This window comes from Taudactylus pleione, unplaced genomic scaffold (assembly GCF_031769625.1).
Source record: "Taudactylus pleione unplaced genomic scaffold, aTauple2 ptg000189l, whole genome shotgun sequence".
NCBI lineage: Eukaryota > Metazoa > Chordata > Amphibia > Anura > Myobatrachidae > Taudactylus > Taudactylus pleione.
The window spans coordinates 8,227,879-8,250,824 of NW_028284591.1; the positions used below are offsets into that span (position 1 = coordinate 8,227,879).

At 45.8% G+C, this 22,946-nt stretch overlaps 1 protein-coding gene across 2 annotated transcripts in view; it reads right to left on the reverse strand.

Annotated features, from left to right (window-relative positions):
- CTIF (cap binding complex dependent translation initiation factor) overlaps positions 1-22,946 on the reverse strand; it is a 290,112-nt gene that overhangs the window by 22,258 nt on the left and 244,908 nt on the right. For both annotated transcript variants that reach the window (XM_088476543.1, XM_088476542.1), the window contains one exon: positions 20-175. In XM_088476543.1, coding sequence (XP_088332669.1) covers positions 20-175 — 156 coding nt within the window. The remainder of the gene's footprint in view (positions 1-19; positions 176-22,946) is intronic.

Sequence of the window (22,946 nt, forward strand, 5' to 3'; positions counted from 1 at the left end):
GCAGGACAGTGGTCATTACCTCCCTAAGGCAGGTATAGATGGGGCAGACGAGGACTCGGAAAGGCTCTCCTGCGTTACTCCTCATGGTGCCGAACACTTCGCAAAGGAACGTGATGAACCCCAACCAGCTCTCCACATCTGACTGGTGCAGTCCTTCTCGTACAGAGAAATCCTTCTGTAAAACACAAAAGGTCAACAAGAAACCACATCAGTTGGTGAAACGAGGCGCCGTCAAGAAAGAGGAAACTGGAAGTGCAATCAGACAGCTAAACAGGAGGAACCTGTTACACACACAAAAAACAACACACTTCAGTTTTGAAATAAACAGCAGAAGAGGAAACCATTAAACCCAAATGTGGTTACTTCTGTTTGTAAAGGACGAGACGGTTTGGCAGCTGTCCTGTGTCACAGCTATGGCATCACTTCACCCAATGGCAGAACTTCCAACTGTCAAAACCGTTAAACAGGTTGCACAATTACAGATCTGTCCTCATACATCTAGCCACAATACGCCGCGCAGCACGAATTTCCTGACGCGAGTGAGCCGCTAGATCCTGTGAAATTCTGCGAGCATCGGGCGTCTTTTTCCCGAAAATCGACTAGGATGCACCAGCAGAATGATCTGAGTAATGTGATATGTGACACCTGTATATCTGTGTGCTCCTGAGTCTGTATATGGGAGACTGCGCTGAGTAATGTGATATGTGACACCTGTATATCTGTGTGCTCCTGAGTTTGTATATGGGAGACTGCGCTGAGTAATGTGATATGTGACACCTGTATATCTGTGCTCCTGAGTCTGTATATAGGAGACTGTGCTGTGTAATGTGATATGTGACACCTGTATATCTGTGTGCTCCTGTGTCTGTATATGGGAGACTGCGCTGAGTAATGTGATATGTGACACCTGTATATCTGTGTGCTCCTGAGTCTGTATATGGGAGACTGCGCTGAGTAATGTGATATGTGACACCTGTATATCTGTGTGCTCCTGAGTCTGTATATGGGAGACTGCGCTGAGTAATGTGATATGTGACACCTGTATATCTGTGCTCCTGAGTCTGTATATAGGAGACTGTGCTGTGTAATGTGATATGTGACACCTGTATATCTGTGTGCTCCTGTGTCTGTATATGGGAGACTGCGCTGAGTAATGTGATATGTGACACCTGTATATCTGTGTGCTCCTGAGTCTGTATATGGGAGACTGCGCTGAGTAATGTGATATGTGACACCTGTATATCTGTGTGCTCCTGAGTCTGTATATGGGAGACTGCGCTGAGTAATGTGATATGTGACACCTGTATATCTGTGTGCTCCTGAGTCTGTATATGGGAGACTGCGCTGAGTAATGTGATATGTGACACCTGTATATCTGTGCTCCTGAGTCTGTATATAGGAGACTGTGCTGTGTAATGTGATATGTGACACCTGTATATCTGTGTGCTCCTGAGTCTGTATATGGGAGACTGCGCTGAGTAATGTGATATGTGACACCTGTATATCTGTGTGCTCCTGAGTCTGTATATGGGAGACTGCGCTGAGTAATGTGATATGTGACACCTGTATATCTGTGCTCCTGAGTCTGTATATAGGAGACTGTGCTGTGTAATGTGATATGTGACACCTGTATATCTGTGTGCTCTTGAGTCTGTATTTGGGAGACTGCGCTGAGTAATGTGATATGTGACACCTGTATATCTGTGTGCTCCTGAGTCTGTATATGGGAGACTGTGCTGAGTAATGTGATGTGTGACACCTGTATATCTGTGTGCTCCAGAGTCTGTATATAGGAGACTGCGCTGAGTGATGTGATATGTGACACCTGTATATCTGTGTGCTCCTGAGTCTGTATATAGGAGACTGCGCTGAGTGATGTGATATGTGACACCTGTATATCTGTGTGCTCCTGAGTTTGTATATGGGAGACTGCGCTGAGTAATGTGATATGTGACACCTGTATATCTGTGCTCCTGAGTCTGTATATAGGAGACTGTGCTGTGTAATGTGATATGTGACACCTGTATATCTGTGTGCTCCTGTGTCTGTATATGGGAGACTGCGCTGAGTAATGTGATATGTGACACCTGTATATCTGTGTGCTCCTGAGTCTGTATATGGGAGACTGCGCTGAGTAATGTGATATGTGACACCTGTATATCTGTGTGCTCCTGAGTCTGTATATAGGAGACTGCGCTGAGTGATGTGATATGTGACACCTGTATATCTGTGTGCTCCTGAGTCTGTATATGGGAGACTGCGCTGAGTAATGTGATATGTGACACCTGTATATCTGTGTGTGACTGAGTCTGTATATGGGAGACTGCGCTGAGTAATGTGATATGTGACACCTGTATATCTGTGCTCCTGAGTCTGTATATGGGAGACTGTGCTGAGTAATGTGATGTGTGACACCTGTATATCTGTGTGCTCCAGAGTCTGTATATAGGAGACTGCGCTGAGTGATGTGATATGTGACACCTGTATATCTGTGTGCTCCTGAGTCTGTATATGGGAGACTGCGCTGAGTAATGTGATATGTGACACCTGTATATCTGTGTGTGACTGAGTCTGTATATGGGAGACTGCGCTGAGTAATGTGATATGTGACACCTGTATATCTGTGTGCTCCTGAGTCTGTATATGGGAGACTGCACTGAGTAATGTGATATGTGACACCTGTATATCTGTGTGCTCCTGAGTCTGTATATGGGAGACTGCGCTGAGTAATGTGATATGTGACACCTGTATATCTGTGTGCTCCTGAGTCTGTATATAGGAGACTGCGCTGAGTAATGTAATATGTGACACCTGTATATCTGTGTGCTCCTGAGTCTGTATATGGGAGACTGCGCTGAGTAATGTGATATGTGACACCTGTATATCTGTGTGCTCCTGAGTCTGTATATGGGAGACTGCGCTGAGTAATGTGATATGTGACACCTGTATATCTGTGTGCTCCTGAGTCTGTATATGGGAGACTGTGCTGAGTCATGTGATATGTGACACCTGTATATCTGTGCTCCTGAGTCTGTATATAGGAGACTGTGCTGTGTAATGTGATATGTGACACCTGTATATCTGTGTGCTCCTGAGTCTGTATATAGGAGACTGCGCTGAGTAATGTAATATGTGACACCTGTATATCTGTGTGCTCCTGAGTCTGTATATGGGAGACTGCGCTGAGTAATGTGATATGTGACACCTGTATATCTGTGTGCTCCTGAGTCTGTATATGGGAGACTGCGCTGAGTAATGTGATATGTGACACCTGTATATCTGTGTGCTCCTGAGTCTGTATATGGGAGACTGCGCTGAGTAATGTGATATGTGACACCTGTATATCTGTGTGCTCCTGAGTCTGTATTTGGGAGACTGCGCTGAGTAATGTGATATGTGACACCTGTATATCGGTGTGCTCCAGAGTCTGTATATAGGAGACTGCGCTGAGTGATGTGATATGTGACACCTGTATATCTGTGTGCTCCTGAGTCTGTATATAGGAGACTGCGCCGAGTAATGTGATGTGTGACACCTGTATATCTGTGTGCTCCTGAGTCTGTATATGGGAGACTGCGCCGAGTAATGTGATATGTGACACCTGTATATCTGTGTGCTCCTGAGTCTGTATATGGGAGACTGCGCTGAGTAATGTGATATGTGATACCTGTATATCTGTGTGCCCCACAGTGTATAAAAGCACTGTGACTCCTTGGGCTGTAGCCCACTGTGTACAAGTACTGTGACTCTGCGGCCCGTACCCCGCTGGGTGGGTAGACAATTCCATCTTGCACTACCTCTCATTTCTGCCACTGCTGTGTGGCAATGCGTCATAGATGTGCTTTACACTGTGGTGTCTGTGCCGCTGCTCTGTCGCTTAGTAACCAGCCAGCTCACTGCAGCCTTTAGCCGATAATGGTGAAAAACATTTAATGAGCTGTGAGGTGGTCTAAATTGACTGGAAATGACTGGAAATTAATGTAATTGAGGTTAAGAATACTCTAGGAACAAAAAAAGCCCAAATTATGTGATTTTAGCTTTTTTCATCAATTCTTAGAAAAAAATCCAAAACCAAAACCAGTCAGTCACGGCGGGTTGGCAAATCCACAACCGGACGACGGATCTGAGCCAAATCCATCAAAAATGGTAAGGCGCAAATGTCTACTTTAAAAGAACTTTCTGACCATTAAAAGAAAACTTTTGCTCATCTCTGCAGATAAGGTTAGGTACAGAGGTATTTTTAGCTCATCTTTCAGTCTTATCTCCCTCCTGACGTATAGAAAACATCTGATTAACTGATCATTTCAGCAAATCGGAGAAGGAATTTACAATGAATTAAAAGTTAAACATTTCCGCAGTTGCGGAGGGGCTTATTTTTCCTACACATGCTCAGATACATGCAGAGAGCTGCCACGGCACTTGGGGAAAACACATATCCATGACCCATAGACACCTAGAGAAGTATGCAAAAATAGCCATGAGAAATGGTGATGAATAGGTTGCTCAATGCATGTTGCCATATGTTTTAGAATGTCAGTCTTACATTTCATAAACGTGGATTTTCCTCTAAAGATTTATGGGCATATCTATCAAAATAAATTTGCAGGATAACCCCAAAATTTCAAGCATCCCCAGAATGTATTTTGGGGGGTGGGGGGACCACAGAAGATATCGGAGATATCCGCCATGGCCCTGTTTTAGATTGCAAGAGCAGCCATCATAGATATCTATAAGGGCAGCTATATTGTGAGATTTACTAAGCTCCGGAATGTGAAGTTTGGATGCGGCAGTTAACGCCATTTACAGATGGTGTAATCCCATAGCAGTCTATGTCCTACTCTTCAGCATTTTTATTAATACGAAGGGGGATCCTCTGGATGCTTCCCTGTTGGGCAGTCTGCTTGCTACTTATGCACATTAGGTTCAGAGAGCCACCGATCATCCACGGTGCCTGCATCTGGCTAGAAGAGTGCCGCTCAGCCAGAAACGCTGACGCAGTGTCGCCTGGAGCAACCTCGGGACGCCTTAAACTGCAGCCATAACAGCCCCCTCCCCCCCCGCACATATCCTCAGGACTGTTGTGACCCCCGTCCCTCGTGGCATAACGTCATGCACTGAGGGGGGGGGGGGCATGGCCTCCACTAGGCGCCGTATTTATGAAGTCGAAGTTACAGCGCAGCTGTGCTGTCACCATACATGGGTGTGGCAGACCTGTGCACAAAACTCCAGAAAGTGTAAGTGCGGACGCTGCCGTCTGCGAGAGGCTTATTCCATTCCTCAGAGGAAATTGTTTTTGACACGTTAGAAATAAAAATAAATAAAAAATCTGCTTAATTATCTGCCAAATTATATTATGAAACAGATAATCAGTTGATTGGTCAGTAAGGTTGACAGTAAAAAGGGCGACATGGTCATTATGTCAACCAACATTCTGTAGGCATGTATTTAGGTCGACAGGGTTAAATGGTTGACATTAAACATGTAGATGTAGTGAGCATAGAATAGATGTAGTGAGAGCATACAATAGATATAGTGAGCACAGAATAGATGTAGTGAGAGCATAGAATAGATGTAGTGAGCATAGAATAGATGTAATGAGCATAGAATAGATGTAGTGAGCACAGAATAGATGTAGTGAGCACAGAATAGATGTAATGAGCACAGAATAGATGTAATGAGAGCATAGAATAGATGTAGTGAGAGCACAGAATAGGTGTAGTGACCATAGAATAGATGTAGTGAGCACAGAATAGATGTAGTGAGAGCACAGAATAGATGTAGTGAGAGCACAGAATAGGTGTAGTGAGCATAGAATAGATGTAGTGACCATAGAATAGATGTAGTGACCATAGAATAGATGTAGTGAGAGCATAGAATAGATGTAGTGAGAGCACAGAATAGATGTAGTGAGAGCACAGAATAGGTGTAGTGACCATAGAATAGATGTAGTGAGCACAGAATAGATGTAGTGAGAGCACAGAATAGATGTAGTGAGAGCACAGAATAGATGTAGTGAGAGCATAGAATAGATGTAGTGAGAGCACAGAATAGATGTAGTGAGAGCACAGAATAGATGTAGTGAGAGCATAGAATAGATATAGTGAGCATAGAATAGATGTAGTGTGCATAGAATAGATGTAGTGTGCATAGAATAGATGTAGTGAGAGCATAGAATAGATGTAGTGAGTGTATAGAATAGATGTAGTGAGAGCATAGAATAGATGTAGTGAGCATAGAATAGATGTAGTGAGCATAGAATAGATGTAGTGAGAGCATAGAATAGATGTAGTGAGAGCATAGAATAGATGTAGTGAGAGCATAGAATAGATGTAGTGAGTGTATAGAATAGATGTAGTGAGAGCATAGAATAGATGTAGTGAGAGCATAGAATAGATGTAGTGAGAGCATAGAATAGATGTAGTGAGTGTATAGAATAGATGTAGTGAGAGCATAGAATAGATGTAGTGAGAGCATAGAATAGATATAGTGAGCATAGAATAGATGTAGTGAGAGCATAGAATAGATATAGTGAGAGCATAGAATAGATGTAGTGAGAGCATAGAATAGATATAGTGAGCATAGAATAGATGTAGTGAGAGCATAGAATAGATATAGTGAGAGCATAGAATAGATGTAGTGAGCATAGAATAGATGTAGTGACCATAGAATAGATGTAGTGAGAGCATAGAATAGATGTAGTGAGAGCATAGAATAGATGTAGTGAGAGCATAGAATAGATATAGTGAGAGCATAGAATAGATGTAGTGAGCATAGAATAGATGTAGTGACCATAGAATAGATGTAGTGAGCACAGAATAGATGTAGTGAGAGCATAGAATAGATGTAGTGAGAGCATAGAATAGATGTAGTGAGTGTATAGAATAGATGTAGTGAGAGCATAGAATAGATGTAGTGAGCATAGAATAGATGTAGTGAGCATAGAATAGATGTAGTGAGAGCATAGAATAGATGTAGTGAGCATAGAATAGATGTAGTGAGAGCATAGAATAGATGTAGTGAGAGCATAGAATAGATGTAGTGAGAGCATAGAATAGATGTAGTGAGAGCATAGAATAGATGTAGTGAGCATAGAATAGATGTAGTGAGCATAGAATAGATGTAGTGAGAGCATAGAATAGATGTAGTGAGCATAGAATAGATGTAGTGAGAGCATAGAATAGATGTAGTGAGAGCATAGAATAGATGTAGTGAGAGCATAGAATAGATGTAGTGAGTGTATAGAATAGATGTAGTGAGCATAGAATAGATGTAGTGAGAGCATAGAATAGATGTAGTGAGAGCATAGAATAGATGTAGTGAGTGTATAGAATAGATGTAGTGAGAGCATAGAATAGATGTAGTGAGCATAGAATACATGTAGTGAGAGCATAGAATACATGTAGTGAGAGCATAGAATAGATATAGTGAGCACAGAATAGGTGTAGTGAGCACAGAATAGGTGTAGTGAGCACAGAATAGATATAGTGAGCATAGAATAGATATAGTGAGCATAGAATAGATATAGTGAGCATAGAATAGATATAGTGAGCAGGGCAGCTAAACAGTGCGGGGAGGAGAGCCAAGGGGCGGCCCAGCCGTTCAAGGAGTGCCGAGCACGCTTCCAGAGTGACAAAAACAGGGGACGTGCCGTGAGGTCAGGTCCCCTCCCTGAAACCACACTTCCATTTCATAGGGTCCGGAACTTGCCCACTTTTTATTCTTCCTCCCCAGGGGAAGCCCGGGGAGGAGAAGCTGGTGGGCGGCGATGGGGCAGACTTTTTGCATCATTAAGCCCAACCCCCTCGCAGTAAATTGCCATGAATAACGCATATTTAAATAGGGGGTGTGACGAAATGACACGATTCTTGTAGAATCTCGTAATTAAGCTCCGCCCCCTACGCGGGACCATCAATCTCTGTGAAAATTCTCCCCATTTTGTCCACTTCACTAGGAAGTGGGCAGGATGCGGGAGAAATGCCAACTCTTCCGGGAGTGCGAGGTGTTACCCCCCCAAAAAAAAATCGGGAGCCCCCAGGTAGAGTAGGTAAGTATGGCTTTAATAGAGGCAGGAACTGTATTCAAAGATGGTATTGTACAAACGCCAGACAGACCACGGGGATCAGTGGTCACCAAATTTTGCACGTGCCACAGCGATCTACAGAACATTGTATTTATCATTTATTAGCATTTACTTCGATTACGCCAGCACATTCTGTTGCGCTTTACAATTGGGAACAAAACAGTAATAACAAACAGACAGAGAGGCATGAGGGCCCTGCTCGCCAGCCTACAATTCTATATCTATGTGCTGGCAGACTCAGATTTCTGTGCGGGTAACAGACCACAGGTGGCGCTACGAGAGCCGTACTGCCCGGTAGCCTGGACTGCCTATAAATGGCGCTTTCTTCTAACCAGCGATATGCAGTTACCTCTTGTTGGCAAGACAGTGGTAAGTGACCAACCATTGAGACAGAACGTGAAAAGCCAGACTGGTACCTCGCAGTCACCACTGAGCAGGTACACTGCCCATTCAGTGCCCGGAGGGTTAAGAGGAACATTTATTCTGCTCCGTGCTAATGTTATCCTGTTGCTCCCATGCCAGAGACCGGTGTAATAACTTTAAATATTTACATGTCAGTCCATCTGTGAACACGCGCGGTGCGCTGACTCCGTGGACATCTGGCGCACATGTGAAGCAGGTTGGGTCCGATTGGTTTAGCTATTTGATATTTCACACCTCAATCTGCAGTGTTTCAATGGCTATCATTACTGTTATTAAACACTGCAACCACAGGAGCCAAGCCATGGAAATAGTGGCTACCTATTGGCGCGGTGCGATGCACAGAGCAGCTATGAGGTCATGTCTCACGGCATTACAAACACGTCATGCAGAACACATTTATTTACGCTATATAAATACATGGGAGATGTCCAATACTTTGGCTGCCTCGCGCAGTGAGAATGCCTATTTTTTTTAGCATGGAACAATAAACCAGTCTGCAAGGTGAATGTGTGTAACAATTTCACGTGCGCGGCATAATGTCACTTGTACGGTCTGTCTGGGTGATGCAACAGGTTTATTTTATAGGGAATAGAATAATCTATTTCCTGTTATAATAAATCACGAGTTACCGATGACTACATACCTTACTCTAATGCAACTTATGGCAACACAGAGGGAACTGGGGCCCAACTAAACGGCAGAACAGAAATGGGAATGAGCTACCGTTATATCCGAATGATGATAATAATTGCGATTATGTAATTGGATGATGTCATTGAGGAACGACATAATCAACGACGAGGACAGAACAGTGAACCCCTGGCTTAACTTTTCGGGTTATATTGGAGCAAATAAATATGAAAGTGAACGAATGTCCCCTGTAATAGGATTACCGCTGGCCCAATTTGGAGACCTATACCTAGAACACACGCTAAAATAACAGTATGGAAACAAAAAGTGCCATTGCACTGGACAAGCCTGTTATAAGCAGGAAAAGTACTTTATTTATTGACCCAAGAAGCTAAATGTCACTTACGACCTGCAATATATGTGGGCTCGCAAATCACTATTTAGCGCGAATGCACCTAATTAAATCCACTGCGAATAGCGAAGGTCCAGATTTACGTTTTTGAACCTTTTTATCTGGGTTTATCATCCGGTAAGTGGAAAGGTCACCCCGAATTCCTGTATACTACCACCTCACTTCATGATTTTAAAATGCAAATGAGCATATGACAAAGTAAATTAAACACAAACCTAAAAGCAACGCAATGTGGTTCTTACTTTATTTTAAATATATATTTGTCACTTTTTTTTTTTGCGGAGCTTTGCCAATAACTTTCTAGATATAGGTAGACTCACCCAAAATACAAAAGAAAGTAGTAACGTGGCCCTTTCATAGCTTTTGATCCTTATTAATACACAACAGTCACTATAGGACACACAAAACTGGTTTGATGTCATTAGAAGTGATGTTTTCCATTGTTCTGACGTCAATGAGCCATTATTTCCCAGCCAAATCGCCCATACGGGGGGGGGCAGACGTGTGTAGGATCATCGGCCCCTGTGTCAGCGGCTATCTGGGCCACATTTAACCAGAATTGGGAAACAGGAGAGCCTGACCAATATATGCACCACGCCCAGTGCCTCAGCGTCCCCAGCATTCTCTGGGTCCCACTTAGTAACGAAGGTAAACACCAGTTTAAAAAAAGCCACTGGTATTTACCATTACTAACCACTCCGGCGAGGTCCAGCGGAGTCCTCCTCCTCGTCTGCGAGGTCCTCCGCTGGGCTTCTGGCAGCCTAACGCTTCCAGCGAAGGGGTTCTTGTGTTATGTGTATGCGCGACGGTCCATCTGCGCATGTGCATGACGCGGGGATCCGGAAGTGCCTGGAAGGCTTTGCTAAAGCTGGAAAGGCAGCGCCGTGTCCCCATTGCCATCAGATGTGTCCTCATAACCCTAGCATCTGTACACAGTGGCGTCACAAGGGGGGGTGCGGGTTAGGCGGGCCGCACCTGGGTGTCACCTGCCGAGGGGTAACACCAAGGTGCTGGCTCCCCCTCAGTGACAGGAGCCAGGTGCTGCACCGAGGGAGCCGGCACTCCGCATCTCCCCAGTGATGATACCCACGGCACGGGCCGGGGTCCGGTCCGGAGGCCAAGCCCCCTTGTCGGCATCGCGAGCATGGCATCCTTCCCCACACCGGAGGTCACAGCAGGGAGGGACTCTTCTGTCTGTACACCATACAGCGCGAGAACCCCGATGCGACAGACGCTCCGAGAGGTGTAGCATCCCCCCCTATGTCTTAAAATTTGGGGGAATATTGGCATTATTCACAGATGCAGCAAAGCACATATCACAGTGTATTAGCGACGCTGCGCTGCGACTTCATACACAGATCCAGACTCGGTCGCACACAGATGTACAAACGTCACTCATCAAATTGATCAGCGCAAGCTAGCAACGTAGTTTTGCCACTCCCAGTTATTTTAATTACGCGAATAAGACGCACATTTTGCACAAGGCAGACACTCGGCATAACTGAGTCGCCCAGGATCTGGTGCGCCGACAGGGACTGTTTGCCGCGACTTGTGCAACAATGTATAAAGACACATTTGTATCTGTAGCTCATGAAGATATTATAACCTGTATATTGAACTCCTGTTTGGCGCTACAGAACCCCTGTGGCGTCTAATAAATTATAATAATAATCATGAGCACTTGGACGTAGCTGCTGAACTGTAGCCCATTGTGTACTTGTCAGGGCGTTCCCCAGGTCTTGCAATAGTAGTGTATATAAATAAGAGCCTTATTCTAAAATGGCCACAAACAATAATAAGATAAAGCGCTCTGTGGTAATTGGTCTACTGTATAAAGTTAATTGACTTTCTGTAGTCCCGTATAATATATATGTCAGTGCTTCGTACAAAGACTGGTTAGCAAAAACTTGGGGCTGTGTGTTCAAAATGAATTGATTTGGTGGGAGGTGTCTAAGCAGAAAGACAGCTCTCTAATATATAAGTGTATATATATATATATATATATATATATATATATATATATCTATATCACAGTCTGCTTATGTTATCAAGCTGGTGGGCAATAACTTGAGGCTGGATTTTCAGGACTAGAATTTTATACGTCTGGAGTTCAAGTTTGGCATGAATACCAATATGATGTAGTCAGGATATGTCTCTCCAATGAATGTAATATAACAATCAACAAGTAATATGCGTATCAGGTGGGCAAAAGCTGTTGGCAGGATATTCAAAAATTCTTATAGCATTAAGCTAATTGCAGATAGGCAAAAACTGTAGGCAGGTATTTGTATGCAAAAGAGACCTGACCATGAAGTCTGCTGGTCCTGTGTCAATCTGTATCCGCAATCCCTGTGTGTGAGTATGCAGGGGGAGGCTATGGTACTATAAATGACTGATCGTCAGATAATACAACACTGTTTTATTGAACAGTATTGAAATGGTACAAAATAGAAAAAAGAAATAGAAAAAAAATGGCAAAATACCCTTCAAACAGGGATTAAGGTTAAAAGTACATATGCTAATATATATGTCCCAACGCGTTTCATCTCTTCCAGAGACTTTATCAAGGGCAAGTGATGTTCCTAGTGTGCAATCCATCTTTTTTAGGCATCCTCTTTGATCATCAGTCCCCATGTGAAGCGGCGCCGCACTTCCGGTTTAATCACTTCCGGGTCGTGCGCGCCGCGTGTGTGGGGGCGGGAGTTGAATATGATTGTTGTTACCAGCGTCTGCCTGGGTGTCAGGTGATGTGACCATACACGCGGCAGCACAGAACGCCGCACCGCCCTCCGTTTGCTCACATCAGAGGTAACATAGAAGCTTGGCTTCTATGTCCTCAGATGTGGCGGCGGCCATTTTTGGTTGGGTTTGTCTTAAATGTAAACTAGTGAGAACGAAACAGGGCATCCATATAGTTATATGCACACCTTGGAGGTACCATATTTAACATAGAAGCCTGGCTTCTCTGTCCTCAAGTGTTGCAGCGGCCATTTTGGGTTGGATTTATTCGGGATTTACATTTATTGTAGGTGAATGGTCCATCCACATAGCATGAATCGCCAATGTTTAATGATATAACCCAGGCACATATACTACTGTTCTCTCCTGGTGTAACCCAGGCGCATGTACTACTGTTCTCTCCTGGTGTAACCCAGGCACATATACTACTGTTCTCTCCTGGTGTAACCCAGGCACATATACTACTGTTCTCTCCTGGGTATAACTCAGGCACATATATTACTGTTCTCTCCCGGTGTAACCCAGGCGCATATACTACTGTTCTCTCCTGGTGTAACCCAGGCACATATACTACTGTTCTCTCCTGGTGTAACCCAGGCGCATGTACTACTGTTCTCTCCTGGTGTAACCCAGGCACATATACTACTGTTCTCTCCTGGTGTAACCCAGGCACATATACTACTGTTCTCTCCCGGTGTAACCCAGGCACATATATTACTGTTCTCTCCCGGTGTAACCCAGGCACATATATTACTGTTCTCTCCCGGTGTAACCCAGGCACATATACTACTGTTCTCTCCTGGTGTAACCCAGGCACATATACTACTGTTCTCTCCTGGTGTAACCCAGGCGCATGTACTACTGTTCTCTCCTGGTGTAACCCAGGCACATATACTACTGTTCTCTCCTGGTGTAACCCAGGCACATATACTACTGTTCTCTCCTGGGTATAACTCAGGCACATATATTACTGTTCTCTCCCGGTGTAACCCAGGCGCATATACTACTGTTCTCTCCTGGTGTAACCCAGGCACATATACTACTGTTCTCTCCTTGTGTAACCCAGGCGCATATACTACTGTTCTCTCCTGGTGTAACCCAGGCACATGTACTACTGTTCTCTCCTTGTGTAACCCAGGCGCATATACTACTGTTCTCTCCTGGTGTAACCCAGACACATGTACTACTGCTCTCTCCTGGTGTAACCCAGGCACATATACTACTGTTCTCTCCTGGTGTAACCCAGGCACATATACTACTGTTCTCTCCTTGTGTAACCCAGGCGCATATACTACTGTTCTCTCCTGGTGTAACCCAGGCACATATACTACTGTTCTCTCCTTGTGTAACCCAGGCGCATATACTACTGTTCTCTCCTGGTGTAACCCAGACACATGTACTACTGCTCTCTCCTGGTGTAACCCAGGCACATATACTACTGTTCTCTCCTGGTGTAACCCAGACACATGTACTACTGCTCTCTCCTGGTGTAACCCAGGCACATATACTACTGCTCTCTCCTGGTGTAACCCAGGCGCATATACTACTGTTCTCTCCTGGTGTAACCCAGGCGCATATACTACTGCTCTCTCCTTGTGTAACCCAGGCGCATATACTACTGTTCTCTCCTGGTGTAACCCAGGCACATTTACTACTGTTCTCTCCTGGTGTAACCCAGGCACATGTACTACTGCTCTCTCCTGGTGTAATCCCGGCACATATACTACTGTTCTCTCCTGGTGTAACCCAGGCACATATACTACTGTTCTCTCCTGGTGTAACCCAGGCACATATACTACTGTTCTCTCCTGGGTATAACTCAGGCACATATATTACTGTTCTCTCCCGGTGTAACCCAGGCGCATATACTACTGTTCTCTCCTGGTGTAACCCAGGCGCATGTACTACTGTTCTCTCCTGGTGTAACCCAGGCGCATGTACTACTGTTCTCTCCTGGTGTAACCCAGGCGCATGTACTACTGTTCTCTCCTGGTGTAACCCAGGCACATATACTACTGTTCTCTCCTTGTGTAACCCAGGCGCATATACTACTGTTCTCTCCTGGTGTAACCCAGGCACGTGTACTACTGCTCTCTCCTGGTGTAACCCAGGCGCATATACTACTGTTCTCTCCTGGTGTAACCCAGGCACATATACTACTGTTCTCTCCTGGTGTAACCCAGGCGCATATACTACTGTTCTCTCCTGGTGTAACCCAGGCACATATACTACTGTTCTCTCCTTGTGTAACCCAGGCACATATACTACTGTTCTCTCCTGGTGTAACCCAGACACATGTACTACTGCTCTCTCCTGGTGTAACCCAGGCACATATACTACTGTTCTCTCCTGGTGTAACCCAGGCACATATACTACTGTTCTCTCCTTGTGTAACCCAGGCGCATATACTACTGTTCTCTCCTGGTGTAACCCAGGCACATATACTACTGTTCTCTCCTTGTGTAACCCAGGCGCATATACTACTGTTCTCTCCTGGTGTAACCCAGACACATGTACTACTGCTCTCTCCTGGTGTAACCCAGGCACATATACTACTGTTCTCTCCTGGTGTAACCCAGACACATGTACTACTGCTCTCTCCTGGTGTAACCCAGGCACATATACTACTGCTCTCTCCTGGTGTAACCCAGGCGCATATACTACTGTTCTCTCCTGGTGTAACCCAGGCGCATATACTACTGCTCTCTCCTTGTGTAACCCAGGCGCATATACTACTGTTCTCTCCTGGTGTAACCCAGGCACATTTACTACTGTTCTCTCCTGGTGTAACCCAGGCACATGTACTACTGCTCTCTCCTGGTGTAATCCCGGCACATATACTACTGTTCTCTCCTGGTGTAACCCAGGCACATATACTACTGTTCTCTCCTGGTGTAACCCAGGCACATATACTACTGTTCTCTCCTGGGTATAACTCAGGCACATATACTACTGTTCTCTCCTGGGTATAACTCAGGCACATATATTACTGTTCTCTCCCGGTGTAACCCAGGCGCATATACTACTGTTCTCTCCTGGTGTAACCCAGGCACATGTATTACTGTTCTCTCCTGGTGTAACCCAGGCACATGTACTACTGTTCTCTCCTGGGTATAACTCAGGCACATATATTACTGTTCTCTCCCGGTGTAACCCAGGCGCATATACTACTGTTCTCTCCTGGTGTAACCCAGGCGCATGTACTACTGTTCTCTCCCGGTGTAACCCAGGCGCATGTACTACTGTTCTCTCCTGGTGTAACCCAGGCGCATGTACTACTGTTCTCTCCGGGTATAACCCAGGCACATGTACTACTGTTCTCTCCTGGTGTAACCCAGGCACATATACTACTGTTCTCTCCTGGGTATAACTCAGGCACATATACTACTGTTCTCTCCTGGTGTAACCCAGGCACATATACCACTGCTCTCTCCTGGTGTAACCCAGGCACATACACTACTGTTCTCTCCTGGTGTAACCCAGGAACATGTACTACTGTTCTCTCCTGGGTATAACTCAGGCACATATACCACTGCTCTCTCCTGGTGTAACCCAGGCACATATACTACTGCTCTCTCCTGGTGTAACCCAGGCACATGTACTACTGCTCTCTCCTGGTGTAACCCAGGCACATATACTACTGTTCTCTCCTGGTGTAACCCAGGCACATATACTACTGTTCTCTCCTGGGTATAACTGAGGCACATGTACTACTGTTCTCTCCTGGTGTAACCCAGGCACATATACTACTGTTCTCTCCTGGGTATAACTCAGGCACATATACTACTGTTCTCTCCTGGTGTAACCCAGACGCATATATTACTGTTCTCTCCTGGTGTAACCCAGGCACATATACTACTGTTCTCTCCTGGTGTAACCCAGGCACATATACTACTGTTCTCTCCTGGTGTAACCCAGGCACATATACTACTGCTCTCTCCTGGTGTAACCCAGGCACATGTACTACTGTTCTCTCCTGGTGTAACCCAGGCACATATACTACTGTTCTCTCCTGGTGTAACCCAGGCACATATACTACTGTTCTCTCCTTGTGTAACCCAGGCACATATACTACTGTTCTCTCCTGGTGTAACCCAGGCACATATACTACTGTTCTCTCCTTGTGTAACCCAGGCGCATATACTACTGTTCTCTCCTGGTGTAACCCAGACACATGTACTACTGCTCTCTCCTGGTGTAACCCAGGCACATATACTACTGTTCTCTCCTGGTGTAACCCAGACACATGTACTACTGCTCTCTCCTGGTGTAACCCAGGCACATATACTACTGCTCTCTCCTGGTGTAACCCAGGCGCATATACTACTGTTCTCTCCTGGTGTAACCCAGGCGCATATACTACTGCTCTCTCCTTGTGTAACCCAGGCGCATATACTACTGTTCTCTCCTGGTGTAACCCAGGCACATTTACTACTGTTCTCTCCTGGTGTAACCCAGGCACATGTACTACTGCTCTCTCCTGGTGTAATCCAGGCACATATACTACTGTTCTCTCCTGGTGTAACCCAGGCACATATACTACTGTTCTCTCCTGGTGTAACCCAGGCACATATACTACTGTTCTCTCCTGGGTATAACTCAGGCACATATATTACTGTTCTCTCCCGGTGTAACCCAGGCGCATATACTACTGTTCTCTCCTGGTGTAACCCAGGCACATGTACTACTGTTCTCTCCTGGTGTAACCCAGGCGCATGTACTACTGTTCTCTCCTGGTGTAACCCAGGCGCATGTACTACTGTTCTCTCCGGGTATAACCCAGGCACATGTACTACTGTTCTCTCCTGGTGTAACCCAGGCACATATACTACTGTTCTCTCCTGGGTATAACTCAGGCACATATACTACTGTTCTCTCCTGGTGTAACCCAGGCACATATACCACTGCTCTCTCCTGGTGTAACCCAGGCACATACACTACTGTTCTCTCCTGGTGTAACCCAGGCACATGTACTACTGTTCTCTCCTGGGTATAACTCAGGCACATATACCACTGCTCTCTCCTGGTGTAACCCAGGCACATATACAACTGCTCTCTCCTGGTGTAACCCAGGCACATGTACTACTGCTCTCTCCTGGTGTAACCCAGGCACATATACTACTGTTCTCTCCTGGTGTAACCCAGGCACATATACTACTGTTCTCTCCTGGGTATAACTGAGGCACATGTACTACTGTTCTCTCCTGGTGTAACCCAGGCACATATACTACTGTTCTCTCCTGGGTATAACTCAGGCACATATACTACTGTTCTCTCCTGGTGTAACCCAGACGCATATATTACTGTTCTCTCCTGGTGTAACCCAGGCACATATACTACTGTTCTCTCCTGGTGTAACCCAGGCACATATACTACTGTTCTCTCCTGGTGTAACCCAGGCACATATACTACTGCTCTCTCCTGGTGTAACCCAGGCACATGTACTACTGTTCTCTCCGGGTATAACTCAGGCACATATATTACTGTTCTCTCCCGGTGTAACCCAGGCACATGTACTACTGCTCTCTCCCGGTGTAACCCAGGCACATGTACTACTGTTCTCTCCTGGTGTAACCCAGGCACATGTACTACTGTTCTCTCCTGGTGTAACCCAGGCACATATACTACTGCTCTCTCCTGGTGTAACCCAGGCGCATGTACTACTGTTCTCTCCTGGTGTAACCCAGGCACATATACTACTGTTCTCTCCTGGTGTAACCCAGGCACATATACTACTGTTCTCTCCTGGTGTAACCCAGGCACATATACTACTGTTCTCTCCTGGTGTAACCCAGGCACATATACTACTGTTCTCTCCTGGTGTAACCCAGGCACGTGTACTACTGCTCTCTCCTGGTGTAACCCAGGCGCATATACTACTGTTCTCTCCTGGTGTAACCCAGGCACATATACTACTGTTCTCTCCTTGTGTAACCCAGGCACATATACTACTGTTCTCTCCTGGTGTAACCCAGGCACATATACTACTGTTCTCTCCTTGTGTAACCCAGGCGCATATACTACTGTTCTCTCCTGGTGTAACCCAGACACATGTACTACTGCTCTCTCCTGGTGTAACCCAGGCACATATACTACTGTTCTCTCCTGGTGTAACCCAGACACATGTACTACTGCTCTCTCCTGGTGTAACCCAGGCACATATACTACTGCTCTCTCCTGGTGTAACCCAGGCGCATATACTACTGTTCTCTCCTGGTGTAACCCAGGCGCATATACTACTGCTCTCTCCTTGTGTAACCCAGGCGCATATACTACTGTTCTCTCCTGGTGTAACCCAGGCACATTTACTACTGTTCTCTCCTGGTGTAACCCAGGCACATGTACTACTGCTCTCTCCTGGTGTAATCCCGGCACATATACTACTGTTCTCTCCTGGTGTAACCCAGGCACATATACTACTGTTCTCTCCTGGTGTAACCCAGGCACATATACTACTGTTTTCTCCTGGTGTAACCCAGGCACATGTACTACTGTTCTCTCCTGGTGTAACCCAGGCGCATATACTACTGTTCTCTCCTGGTGTAACCCAGGCATATATACTACTGTTCTCTCCTGGTGTAACCCAGGCGCATATACTACTGTTCTCTCCTGGTGTAACCCAGGCACATGTACTACTGTTCTCTCCTGGTGTAACCCAGGCACATATACTACTGCTCTCTCCTGGTGTAACCCAGGCACATGTATTACTGTTCTCTTCAGGTGCATTTTTGCACGCTAACCAAAATGCACCTTTTTTCCCCGTGGTGAACTAGGAGCCCCATACACTGCAGGGCTGTTGAAGTCTTTGTATTAAACAAAAACCGACAATTTTAAATTAGAGAGACTGCTGACACGCTGCACCAATGGAACATAGCTCTGCATGTACGTAAATAACAGCAGACAAGTGTTTAAGGAGCCAGAGATAAGGCTGTGAATGGCTGAGCGAGTCTCAGGAGTAGTCAGAGAGTGAAAGGCGACACAGAGCAGCCATGGGAGATAGCAGAGGAGAGTTATTAGCTGCAGGATAGAAGAAGTGCCAATCACTTGATAATGAAGTGTGGGGAGGGAAGAAATGCAGTGTGATCCCAGATAACATTCCTGAGGAACAGGCAGCAGGAAAGTGCCATAGGACTGGAGAGAGGGACGGAATGTAGCCTGGAGGAGGAGATAATGGCTGGCTGTGCACAGACAACAGGGAGCCTCTATTCCAGACACTTAAAGGACCATAGAGCCACAAAACTGACATTTTCAAGTATGAAACTTAATCAGAAAAATGCGCTGTTCAGCTTTATTCTGATATTGGAGCAGGGCTGTCGGCAATAATATGCCGGCTCCATTTCAGACGAAGCCACTCCCACATCGCCCAGACACTGACCTAGTAGCATACAGGTAAGCAGCGCAGTTGCCGCAGTGATTAGCTTTACTGCCTCACAGCAGTGGAGGCTTGGGTTCGATTCCCACCGTGAATTTAACTGTGTGGAGTTTGTATGTTCTACTGGTGCTTGCGTGGGTTTCCTACCACTTTCAAAAAAGTATCTGAGTGACTGACGAGGGCCATATTGTGATGGCTAGATGACTGGGTCAGGGCATCTCCAAAACGGCAGGTCTTGTGGGGTATTCCCGGTATGCAGTGGTAAGGGTCATGGACGCCCAAGGATGATTGTGTGTGGGAAGCGAAGGCTAGTCCGTCTGGTCCTATCCCACAGCAGAGCTACTGTACTACAAATTGCTGAAAAAGTGAATGCCGGTGTAACCCAGGCACATATACTATAAACTACTGCTCTCACAGCTTGCTGCCTATGGGGCTGCATAGCCGCAGACCGGCAGACCTGTACAGTGCCCATGCTGACCCCTATCCACTGCTCAAAGCACCTACAATAGGCACGTGAGAGTCAGGACTGTACCATGGAGCAAAAGAAGGAGGTGACCTGGTCTGAGGACAGCCGGGGGCTTGTGTGAGGTTTAGCTGGAGAAGAGAGGGCACCAGGATGTACTATAGGAACAAGGCAAGCTGGCGCAGGCAGTGTGATGCTCTGCTGGGAAACCTTGGGTCCTGCCATTCACGTGGATGTTACTATGACACCAAGGGGTAAATTTACTAGCGTGAGAGTTTGTTGCCCATAGCATCCAATCAGATTCTACTTAACATTTAACTAGCACCTTCTAGAAGATAATAGCTAGAATCTGACTGGTTGCTATGGGCAACATCTCTTCTAAAACTCACTTTAGTAAATTTACCCCATAGCATTGTTGCAGACCAAGTACTCCCCTTCATGGCAACAATACAGAAGTGTCCACATACATCTATCCCCCGTGAACGCTGTGGAACTAGGTAGCGCTGAGCATCATTTCGTGCAGCTTTTTCCCTTCCAACGCGTCTTATGCCTATATTCTGTGTGCGACTGCGGAACGCTATGTTACAGTGTCAGCGGCGGTGGCATTGTGAGGTAGCACTTCGCATGCAGATACAGCCGCAGTCGCACAAAGATTATAGAGGCATGTCGCATATCATTTTAGCAGCAGAAGGCTGCTTGTGTGTCCTATCCGCATCCATCACGTTGAGAATAAGACGAGGGAAAAAGCTGCATAAAAAGACGCTTGGAGCTACAGAGTTGCGCCATGGCTTGGCACAACTAGAAGGGCTGTTTTACGTGCAAGGAGGGTAGATGTATGTGGACACATCTGTATTCCCTGATGACCGTGTCCCCTATCAGCAGGATAACGCCCCCATGCCACACTGCAGATCCACCTGTGGGATGTGCTGGGAAAGCAAGTCTGAACCATGGAGAGACCCCACCTCACAACTTTAAAGGATCTGCTGCTAAAGTCTTGGTGCCAGATTCCACAGAACACATTCAGAGGTCGGTGTGGAGTCATATGCCCGGACAGGTCAAGGCTAATTGGCGGCACGAGGACGGCATACACATGAGGCAGGTGGTTTTAATGTTATAGCTTGTCGGTTTATATCACACACTACATAGACAGGTAATGAGGGGCTATCGGAGGCAAAATATGCTACTTTGTTCAAGTACCAACATGCTGGCAAGATTATGGGATAAGCTTTAATACATGTAGACTCATAACATGGAGAATCAACTACAAACTATAGAAGGGTGCACTTTCCCATTAAAGAGAGACTACACTATGACAGCGCCATCTACTGTCACTCTAGTATAATTTCTCAAGTACTACTCAGCCTTAAGCTGTTGCAACACTGACAATAGCAACCAAATTAAGTTACTAAGTTACATTGTGGGACACTGGAAAAATTCCTCACTCGGGATACAATTATATGGTTTTGAAAAGACTGAAAATAAGATCATATGAGACAAATGGTCATTACAGAGGGCAAGACCCCTTTACAGCTAAACTGTGAGGGGCCATTATAACGAACAAGTAACAGGATATGTGGTTGGATGTACACACACTAAAGACTCCGGTTCAGGCATAGTAACACTGTTCCAATACTCTCTTGCCCATAACAAATTCTTCAGAAGTGCATTTTTGTCTGTGTCACTAGGAAGGGGCTATCGGATAGCAGAAAATTATGCGCGCTATTCTGAGCCTGTTAGGAGAGATGCCCAGGAATAAAGCAAGGGCGGATAGCTTAGAATGCTCTCATTCTAATTCCCCTATCCCCCGGGATGGCCAGATCAGGCATGTTTAAACCATGACCAGCAGGCCCTGACCCAATCCGATAACTAATTGGAGGCAATCACAGGAGCGGCCTTAGGGCTGGAAAAAAACAACAAGTCTGTATCATTTTACCATCAGATGCAAAAGTGTTTAAAAATACACACAAATCGTTTTCTACTACGAGTTAGGAACACAACAGAGCATGCAGCCAAACAGAAGATTGTTACAGGAATTAGCACAGAATGTAAGTTACAAATGCCCCATTATATCGCCCCCTACGTGTGTTCGTCTAACGCCCATTTCTAGATGTCCCCCAAGCTATAAAAGTGTGTAAATCAGTACAGAGCGCCCGATTTAAAGCTCCACTTGCTGCCAAACGACACCAATTACATCTACACCCTCATGGCACATTTATACTACAAGCGGATGCCCTATTGCTACCAAGTTATTCCCACTAAGCCGGAAGGGGAGATTCGGCTAAGCTTTGTACAGAGTTGAGTATGCAGGGCCCCCGGATGCCTGTGCAGTTACTAAAAATTGCGATATATGTCCGCAGAGCGTACCGTTGTGCAACTCTGAACCCGGCCCAGCATGTGCGTTACCGCAGAACACTAGCATGTGGCCACATCACAATGGGGTGTTCCACGCCAGTCAGGAGTTCTAGGCCACCACAAAGCCGCTCTCACAAAAACCTACACATTACTATGTGCACCAGTGACGGGGTGCTTGCGCCGGTCACATGGTCGACAGTTACCATGTGGATATCCTCAGAATGTTCGCAATGTCGCCATGTGAAATACTGCCATTTGAAATGTCGCTATTCTCAGAATGTCAACGGTTAGGGGCCGCTATGGGGGTTAGGCTGCAGTGGGGGGAGGGGGGAAGGCACTATGGCACGGGTTAGGGACAGGAGCAAAATACTCACTCTAAGGCCACTCCATCAGAAGTCTCCGCCGGAAGTGCTGGTGACATGGCCGCTCGGACCTGGAAGATGAGACCTGAGATGCCGGGACCAGGTAAGTGACT